The sequence below is a fragment of the Mandrillus leucophaeus genome, unplaced genomic scaffold (genome assembly GCF_000951045.1).
Source record: "Mandrillus leucophaeus isolate KB7577 unplaced genomic scaffold, Mleu.le_1.0 Scaffold3, whole genome shotgun sequence".
Taxonomy (NCBI): Eukaryota; Metazoa; Chordata; class Mammalia; order Primates; family Cercopithecidae; genus Mandrillus; species Mandrillus leucophaeus.
Genome location: NW_012103142.1, coordinates 9568685 through 9578885, shown reverse-complemented (window position 1 = coordinate 9578885; position 10201 = coordinate 9568685). Strand labels below are relative to the sequence as shown.

General features: G+C 43.9%; 1 protein-coding gene across 6 annotated transcripts in view; it reads left to right on the top strand.

The window, feature by feature from the left end:
* Nucleotides 1-3265, top strand: part of MED20 (mediator complex subunit 20) — a 20706-nt gene extending 17441 nt beyond the window's left edge. For all 6 annotated transcript variants that reach the window (XM_011986699.1, XM_011986695.1, XM_011986693.1 and 3 more), the window contains one exon: nt 1859-3265. In XM_011986699.1, coding sequence (XP_011842089.1) covers nt 1859-1883 — 25 coding nt within the window. In that variant the 3' untranslated portion in view covers nt 1884-3265. The remainder of the gene's footprint in view (nt 1-1858) is intronic.
* Nucleotides 3266-10201: the final 6936 nt, after the last annotated feature.

The window sequence follows — 10201 nt, the reverse complement described above, 5'->3', positions numbered from 1 at the left end:
TAGCCAGGATGGTCTCGATCTCCTGAGCTCGTGATCTGCCCGTCTCGGCCTCCCAAAGTGCTGGGATTACAGGCTTGAGCCACCGCGCCCGGCCTTTTTTTTTTTTTTTTAATTAGAAATGAGGTCTTGATGTGTTGCCCAGGCTGGTCTCAAACCCCTGGGCTCAAGTGATCCTCCCACTTCAGCCCCGCAGAGTGCTGGGATTACAGGTATGAGCCACCACACCTGGCCTCCAGTCCTTCTCAATTTAAACAGATATTTATGCCTACCTGATCCCTGACTCCAAGGCATCTGTGCTTTCTCTCCGTGAATCTTTTATCCTTCAGAGACTGAGACTCTCTAACACAAGGTGGGAAGTAGGAAGTGGGAATTTGGGTTCAAAGCAAGCAGAAAGCTTCATTAGGAAGGGTGGCTTGCTAGAGAAGGGAAAAGATAGTCAAGGAAGGCAGGTGAGTTATGATATGGAGGGACAGTCACCCATGAGAAGAAGTACTGGAGCAGACCAAGACAACTCTTGGAATAATTTTCTGGAGGTGGGCCCTAAATCACATATGCCCATATAGCTCTCCTTAGTATGCTTTAAGATAGGTATCAAAAGTTGGGAAGCAAAAATGTGCTTTTCCTTTTGACATGCTGTCTGCATTCTTTCATGGAGAAAGAGGTGTTTGTGTGTGAGATCACTTCATCTGTGACCCTGAGAGAGAGAGTGTGTGTGTGTGTGCGCGCATACATACACATATATAGTGACAAGGAGTGAGAGTGGCAGTGTGGCAGTAGCTGGCTTCTTTGGGACCAGGGAAAGTTCACAACTTATAATGTGCCCAGCACTAAGATAAGAAAACAAGTAAGCTTGCAGGGTCTACCCTTTGAAAATTTGTGATTTATTTATTGAGTGAGGCCGAAACACACAAACTATTTTTGAAGTTAGTCTGAAAATGCCATAAAAGAGGCATTTTGCTCCGGGAATTCAAGCCAGTATGAGCACTGCTGACTTTGGTTGTGATGCTTCCTGGAGGATCAACATTTATGTAGGGATTTAAAATGTAGAAACATGGGGATAGAAAAGTCTAGGAAGAATCCCACTTGGAGAAAAGGGCATTAGTGGTAGTTTCTGCTCAGCAACCTCTAGGACCAAGACTTCCTAACCCTTTCAGCTTGTGATAGACCTTGGATTTGCTGAGACCTACTGAGGACCTACTGTTTATCCTCCACATTTCTAATCTTGTAGTAGGAACACACCCCACCTGTTTATTTACTTGTTTCTCCTTAGGGTTGCCAGTAATTTTGCCCTGCCATCTCTCCAGTAAAAAATTAAGAGAGCAGAAGGAGAAAACTGAAGATGTATATTTTTTGGCCCATGCCACACTATTTGGGAAATTCTTTCTTAGGGTTGGAGCCCAGGTTGGTTCTACCTAGGGAGTAAAATATGGTCTTGAAAAAAACTCATAAGCATTTGTGTCTACTCTGCTCTCTACTTACACCATCACACACATTTCCTTCTCTTTATCTTTGTCATGTCTCTTAGAATTTTCTTGAGCTCTCCTTGAATCTTTACCCAGCATAGCAGGGACAACACAGTCCTGAGATCATCAAAAGGGGCCCAGATCTGCTTCTGGATCCTCTGGGAGGGCTGCAGGTTGGCACAGCTCCAGAAAGAGAAATGTCAAAGATGCCTAAAGATGTGGGTGTTGAGCCCAGTGTTTGGGTTGAATGTTTCCTGTGGACCAACACTGTGCTAGGAGGTGTGTGTCTTTAGCTTGGGGTTGGGGAAGATGGGAGCAGGAGGCAGGAGGTGCAAGAGAAGCAGACCTTGTCTTAGCCTTCATTCACCCTCATTCTCTGTGCTTTTGGTTCCCAGGTGGAGTATGGCCCTTGTGTGGTAGCTAGTGACTGCTGGAGCCTGCTGCTTGAGTTCCTACAGAGTTTTCTAGGCAGCCACACACCAGGCGCTCCCGCAGTGTTTGGGAACAGACATGATGCAGTCTACGGCCCAGCAGATACCATGGTCCAGTACATGGAACTCTTCAACAAGATCCGCAAGCAGCAGCAGGTGCCGGTGGCTGGGATTCGTTAGTGATGAGCAGCTGCCAGCTGAGCTCTGTCACCAGGGGTACTCCACAGGAGAAGCAGGTGCTGACTCTCAGGTCCCTGGACCCCAGAAACCCAGGGTAGACATGGAATCTACTCTTCTTCTCTGGTTCCCAGCTGTGGCTTTTGTTCTGGGGCTCTGGAGTCCCCTCCCCAACCCCCTGACTCTCACACATAGCCCCCCATCAGCTGTTTTATTCCATTCCTTACTGGATTTGGCCTATCCTCAAGAATGGTAATTATGAAGAATGGAGAAGTTTGGACCCTGCCTCTTTTAGGGGAAAGGTAGGACAGGAATGTCCCTGCCTGGTATTGATGGGGAAAACAGTCTGTATCCTCAACTATTGGGGATTTGTCTCAGGCCCACCGTGAACATGCTGCATTTTATGTTTGGATTGTGCTATAATAAGAGCCTCTTCCTTTTGTCAGAGGATGTAACTGGGCTTCTATCCTGGAGATAGAGTGGAAGGCACAACTGGTTTGATAGTTACCATTTTCTGACCTGTTTGCTGAAGTGATTTGCGAATTGACTTTCCTAGGATGTTGCCTGAGTCCTTTGAACTCTCCTTCTGACATCTTTCCCTTCTGTTGTGAAATATGTTAAGCCACAGGCCAAACTGCTGTAAGATTGAAGTTTGTTTTTTTCTCACCTAATAATAGAGAGGTAATCAGATGGTCTAGGGCAGATTTAACTCTACAAGGTTATCAGGAACTTGGTTTCCTTCTGTCTTATTCAGCCATTCCCAGTATGTTTTCTTACCCACAATATCCAAGAAGACTCATCAGCTCCATATCTGCATTCTCCTGGGGAAAGAGAGAGAGAAAAGATATGTTTTTTAAAAAAGACAGGACTGAGCATTGCTCAAATCACTGTGGCCACACTTTGCTGAAAGAGATGCTGGGACATAGAGCCTCTTATCTGGGCAGTCATGTGCCGAGTTAAGACTCAGGGATGCTGTGACTACAAGATGAAAGAGAATTTGGTTGCTGAGACCCAGTTAATGGCCTCTGCTACATGGAGCTCAATGGACATGCCCAGGAATGCTCTTGGCTGTTCGTTTGCAGTTAATACCTCCTGTAACTAAAGCATTCGTTTATGAATTGACTTATGAGAAGGGCTGATCTCAGAGTCACTTTGAGCTAAGTTGGATTAGTCACACTAGGAAGTTAATTCCACCAGTTCTCATGCACCCCAATCTTAGGGTTAGAACATTTGACCCTGATACGTGCACCATGCTTCATGGTTGCCTGAGCTCCTTCTGTTTCATTTGAGCATCCAAACTACATATTTGGTCATATTGCCTGCCTACCCCATGCCTGCTGCAGAAATATTCATCCAGGTATAACCTTGATATACACAGAGATGGTCTTAGGAGAATTGTTAATATATGTACTGTATTGTCATCAAGGATACTGTCCCTTATTTGAAGACATCTAAAGAGAAACTGTTTTCAGATCCAAGTGCTCAGATCTAAAGCCTCTGCAAAAGTCAGGTAGTGGTCATGTTTCCCTTCTAGTTTTGGCTGACAGGAAGCTCAATTCAGTATCATAACTACAGAACCTGTCATCTGTATTTTTTGTTCTCACGCCCTGTTTTTGTTATTTTGTTTCTGGTTTTTTATATTGAGGTACGTTTTAGATATTGTTTACAAAAATAAAATGCACAGATCTTGTGTTTTTGGCCTCATGATTTACATTTGCTCTCACCCAGGTTTATTTATTTGTATTTTTCTGTAGGCTGCAGCTTTTATGGAATGAAACAATGCATAGGCAACATTTTGAACACAATGCATTTCCTGAAAATCTCCAGAAGTTGATTGTGGTAAATACAGACTCTCTAGACTTGTGCGTTGTAAGGAGGGACTCTGTTCCCTAAAAGCTAAAAAAAAAAAAAAAAAAAGTATAAACACTTTGCCTTTATTTTGTTTTATTAGTATTATTTATTTATTTATTTATTTTGAGATGGAGTTTTGCTCTTGTTGCTCAGGCTGGAGTGCAATGGCACGATCTCGGCTCAGTACAACCTCTGCCTCCGGAGTTCAAGCGAATCTCCTGCCTCAGCCTCCCAAGTAGCTGGGATTACAGGCGTGCGCCACCGTGCCCAGCTAATTTTATATTTTTAGTAGAGATGGGCTTTCTCCATGTTGGTCAGGCTGGTCTTGAACTCCTGACCTCAGGTGATCCACCTGCTTCAGCCTCCCAAAGTGCTGGGATTACAAGCGTGAGCCACCATGCCCGACCCTTATTTTTTGTGATGGAGTTTCACACTTGTTGCCCAGGCTGGAGCACAGCGGCACAATCTTGGACTGCAACCTCCGCCTCCCGGATTCAAGCGATTCTCATGCTTCAGCCTCCCAAATAGCTGGGATTAGAGGCGCCCGCCATCATGCCCAGCTCATTTTTTGTATTTTTAGTAGAGATGGAGTTTCATTATGTTGGCCAGGGTGGTCTCCAACTCCTGACCTCAGGTAATCCACCCGCCTCAGCCTCCCAAAGTGTTGGGATTACAGGTGTGAGCCACTGTACCCAGCCCACTTTGCCTTTTAGGCACAGTCTTGGCTCATACATTTCCAGCGTTTTTCACTTTTGTTCTTTTCCTTCACATTTAAGCATACATTCGACGAGCTTTAAGTCTAGAGAACACCAGATTTAAGAACTGCCACTTGGGTACTTTTTTCCTTTGTGTCAATTAAAGGAAATGTGTCACTAAAAGAGGCAGGTAATGCAATATATTTTCTTTTTTTTTTTTTGAGACAGAGTCTTGCTCTATTGCCAGGCTGGAGTGCAGTGCCTTGATCTCAGCTTACTGAAGCCTCCTCCTCCCAGGTCCAAGCGATTCTCCTCCTTTAGCCTCCCGAGTAGCCGGGACTACAGGCACACACCATCACATCCAGCTAATTTTTGTGTTTTTCCAGCTTCTTTTTTTTTTTTTGGAGACAGAGTCTTGCGCTGTTGCCCTGGCTGGAGTGCAGTGGCGTGATCTCGGCTCACTGCAAGGTCCGCCTCCCGGGTTCACGCCATACTCCTGCCTCAGCCTCCCAAATAGCTGGGACTACAGGCGCGTGCCACCACGCCCAGCTAATTTTTTTTGTATTTTTTGTAGAGACGGGGTTTCTTGGTCGTGATCTGCCCGCCTCAGCCTCTCAAAGTGCTGGGATTATAGGTGTGTGCCGCCGTGCCTGGCAGTTTTGTATTTTTATTTTATGTATTTATTTTTTATTTTTTGAGACAGAGTCTTGCTCTGTCGCCCAGGCTGGAGTGTAGTGGTGCGATCTCGGCTCACTGCAAGCTCTACTTCCTGGGTTCACGCCATTCTCCTGCCTCAGCCTCCCGAGTAGCTGGGACTACAGGTGACCGCCACCACGCCCAGCTAATTTTTTGTATTTTTAGTAGAGACGGGGTTTCACTGTGTTAGCCAGGATGGTCTCGATCTCCTGAACTTGTGATCTGCCTGCCTTGGCCTTGCAAAGTGCTGGGATTACAGGCGTGAGCCACCACGCCTGGCCTAATTTTTGTATGTTTAGAAATGGGGTTTCACCATGTTGGCCAGGATGGTCTTGATCTCTTGACCTTGTCATCCGCCCACCTCAGCCTCCCAAAGTGCTGGGATTACAGGCATAAGCCACCCTGCCCGGCCTACATTTCTTAAATAATTTAAGAAATATGGCTCCACTAGCAAAGCTGCCAAAACTAAACTGATGACTTGTGGGAAGGACCCATATGTTTTCCAGCTCTTGTGTGCATTTCTGAGTGGGGCTTTTAGAAGTACTTTAGGATATAAATGTTTGTGTATATTTTTGAAAGTGAAAGTTGAGGGCTATTTATATAAATTAAGGGGAAAAGGACGTGATTATTCCCATTTTATAAATAAATCTTACACTCAGCCAGTAAATGGAGATGCCATATTTCTTTGGTTCACATCTCATGTTCTTGCCACTCTAGACTATCTTCCTACCCCTCCTTCCTCTGTTTCCAGATGCTTTAGCCTTTTTCCCATCTGTAGCTACCCCAAAAGAACAGAAACTGGGAAACTGCTAGGGCCTTGCCAATGTCATCTTGGGGTACTTTTGCCAGAGCCACACAGAAACATGCTAACCTTGACTGTCAGCTGTCAGGGCAGCTTTAGAGTTCATTTAGTTCTCTCTCAGTGTAAAATGGAGAGGCTGTAGCTCCCAGAGAAGTCATGCAGAGAGATGAGGGTGGAGGCAGACCAAACTTCAGGCTCAGGACTCCTGGCTACCAGCATGTGCCAAAGTACAGCAGCTGGACCTCCCTGAGGTGCCGGATGATTTTAGGTGGAATGTGGAAACATTTTAATACTAGTACTTCTGTCTTATTCTAATTTGTATTAAGAGAAAAGTATAACTAGCACTTTATTCCTTAGGATGGGGGTGTTTTTAAGTGTTTGTTTATTTATTTATCAGTAGAGATGGAGGTCTCATCCTGTTGCCCAGCCTGGAAGAGTCTTTTCAAATGATCTGTTAAGTTACAGTACAGGGGATACATGCCAACCTCAAAACCTGTGGAAGGGGAAGGCAAATACTGGATCTTGGGAACCACTGTAAACTACTTTGCGTCTAGTCTATTTCCTACATCCATTGATGGTTCCTGCCCTGGCTGTGCTTTCCTGTTGTCTTTCTTCCATGCTGGATTCTCTGTACCCTGCTCCCACACTGCCTCCTGCTGGCTTTCCTCAGATATTAAGGACCAAGTAGTCACATTTCCCCCACCATGAGTTGGTGTCGCTTCTTCACTGAAGAAAACACCTAGGGACTGACCCACTCCTTGCCTCCACCAGATCTGCCCCAACCCGGTGTGTTCTGAGACTTCAGGTTAAGGCAGTTATTGAAATTTTTTTCTTCAAATACTGGAAGGTAAGGGTTGTGGTTAGAAGTTCCCCACCTAAGCATGTGCTCCAGGTGTCAAAAATTGACAGGCAGGACTGATGTATGGCCTTGTCGTCTCCAGCCCCATACCTTTAACTCCCAACATTGCCTTTCTCTTGCCACACCCTCCTTCTCCATTTCTGTTACTGCATGGGTTTCTTAAGCCACAGACCCCAATTACTATCTCATGTGGAATGGCTGAAACCAATTGCATTACAAGTTTGGGCCTCTCCTGAGAATTTGGTGTCTTTGACTTGTGAGTACTCACTTCTTGGGGGTGGGAGCTCTCCAAGATGAGTCACTATGATTGCGTAGAGCATTCCCAAATAAGTCTTTTTGGTTAGAATAACTCTTTAAATCACCCAGCTTGATTTAGAGTCAATAATTGAATGATGATCCCTCAGTCATTCAATACTCACATCTCGGTGGGGCGTGGTCGCTCACACCTGTAATACCAGCACTTTGGGAAGCTGAGGTGGGCAGATCACCTGAGGTCAGGAGTTCAAAACTAGCTTGACTAACATGGTGAAACCCCATCTCTACTAAAAATACAAAATTATCTGGGTGTAGTGGTGCACGCCTGTAATCCTAGCTACTTGGGAGACTGTGGCAGAAGAATGAATCACTTGAACCTGGGAGGTGGAGGTTGCAGTGAGACGAGATCTCGCCACTGTATTCCAGCCTGGGTGACAGGGTGAGACTCTGACTCAAAAAAAAAAAAAAAAAAAAAAAATCTGTGATCCAGAAAAGAGCCTCTAAAGGGAGAACAAATCCTGCAATGGAAACAGTATGAGGACAAAGTTAAGCAAGTTTGAGGCTGGTCTAGCCAGCTTTTGTGAGCAGGATCTTTCCCTGCCTTCTGGACCTTACATCTGGGTGTCAAGCCAGAGGATTTTCCTTCTTCATTTTATAGCCAATCCTTTGGGCCTTTCAGACAGTTTCTGGGAAGATGGACTGAGTTTGTGCTATCTTCCTATGTTTCCCCTTTTTCTTTTGAAAATAGGCAGGAGTAAATACATAAGAAGCAATCTTGATAGCTACTTCTGTGGCTTCAGAGTTACTCTTCTGTTATGACACTCCATGGGATCTGACAAGTATTCTGTTGTTATGGAATTTGACATAATGCATATACTTTTTCATTTTTCAGAAAAACGTAATTGATGAGGCAGAGAAATAGTTCCTTGCCTCTGTGATGAAATTAGCAAGTTGAAAAATTATTGAAATGATTAGGGCAAAGTTTCCTAATTCTCTTGCATTCTCTGTTTCATTTCCCAACATACCGCTGCCCCATCAGATAGCACAGACTAATTTTTAAGATTAATATGAATTTGACTGAATTTTCTTTGGAGACTTTTAAAAAGAGATTTTAGGGACCACATTTGTATAGCCTAGATTGTCCTGAAGCCAGAATTCACGAGTAGAAGCCTTTTGTCATGTAGGAAAGGCAAGGCTGTGAATGTGAAGTCTTTTGTCAAGTAGGAAAGGCAAGGCTGTGAACGTGAAGGGTGTTCTGGGGTGGCCTGCTCGAGGGAAGAGAGTGCGTCTTTAAGAGATAGATGGTTGAGTGCTTGCCATAGCACTGGCCCTAACTTGCCACGTAACTTCAATCAAGCTGTTGTCTCTGAGTCTCATCTGTACAGTGGGAATAATGATGCCTGCTTTCCATATTTCATAGAGTTGTTGAGAGGCTCAAAGGAGAATACGTATGAAGAGTGTTTTGTAGGCAAGAAGATGCCATCTCTGCTCTCAGGTCTTAATTTTCTAAAATTTTTTATTTTTTAAGACAGAGTCGCACTATGTTTCCCAGGCTGGTCTCGAACTCCTGGGCTCAAGTGATTCTCGGCCTCCCAAAGTGTTGGGATTATAGGTGTGAGCCACCATGCCTGGCCTAAATATTTATTAATTTGCTTAAAGGTAACAATAAGCCCATCACGTTAACATAAATAATTTTTTTTTGAGAGAGAGTCTCACTCTATGGCCTAGGCTGGAGTGTAGTGGTATGATCTCAGCTCACTGCAACCTCCGGCTCCCAGGTTCAAGCGATTCTCATGCCTCAGCCTCCCGAGTAGCTTGGATTACAGGCGCCTGCCACCATATCCGGCTAATTTTTGTATTTTTAGTAGAGATGGGGTTTCGCCTTGTTGGCCAGGCTGGTCTCAAACTCCTGACCTCAGGTGATCCACCCACCATAGCCTCCCAAAGTGCAGGGATTACAGGTGCGAGCAAAATATTTATTTATGTATTTAATTAATTATTTATTTATTGAGATGGGGTCTTCCTCTGTTCCAAGGCTGGAATGCAGTGGCATGATCATAGCTCACTACAGCCTCCATCTCCCAAGCTCAAGCAATCCTCCCACCTCATCCTCCTGAGTAGCTGGAACTACCTGTGCCCGCCACCGTATCTGGCTAATTTATTTTTAGTAGAGATGACTATGTTGACCAGGCTTGGTCTCAAACTTCCTAAGCTCAAGTGATCTTCCCACCTTGGCTTCCCAAAGTGTTGGGATTACAGGCGTGAGCCACTATGCCTAGCTGATAAAATATTTTTAAGGAAAAGTAATTATTTTTCCAAATAAAATTTCTTGAGAAGAGTAGCATTGTTTTTAATTTTCATAAATCTCTTGAATGTCTGGCATAATAGAAGACTGAAATACTCATATCTGCTTTTGCATTCAATCTGTTTCAATGTTGTTTTGGTTGAAGAATATGAAGAAAATTCAAACTCCCACAGATGCGTATTTGGAAAAAGGGAGAAGTATATTCATAACTTTTTCAGATAATTGTGGATATTCTTTGATGCTGTCAAAACTCTGCTAAAGGCTAGTTGCAGTGTGGAACCTCAAAGTATATTAGTGAACTTTTTATATTCTTTTAATGTTTATTGGTTTATTTTGCACTTTTTTTTTCTTTTTAGAGATGGAGTCTCGCTATATTGCCCAGGCTAGTCTCGAACTCCTAGGCTCAAGTGATCCACCTGCCTCAGCCTCTCAAAGTGCTGAGATTACAGGCGTGAGCCATTGCACCTGGCTTTATTTTGCACTTTGAATGGATCTTTTACGAATGTGTGATTTTGTAGTGTCATGCATTGGTCATTTGGAAAACACTGCACATCTCCTAAATGTTGACACATTATACAATATCAAAAAATCATATTTATTAATATCACTACCAGTCCTTGTTGTTTAATTTTTAATGTTTTATTTTAGGTTTTTTTTTTTTTTTTTT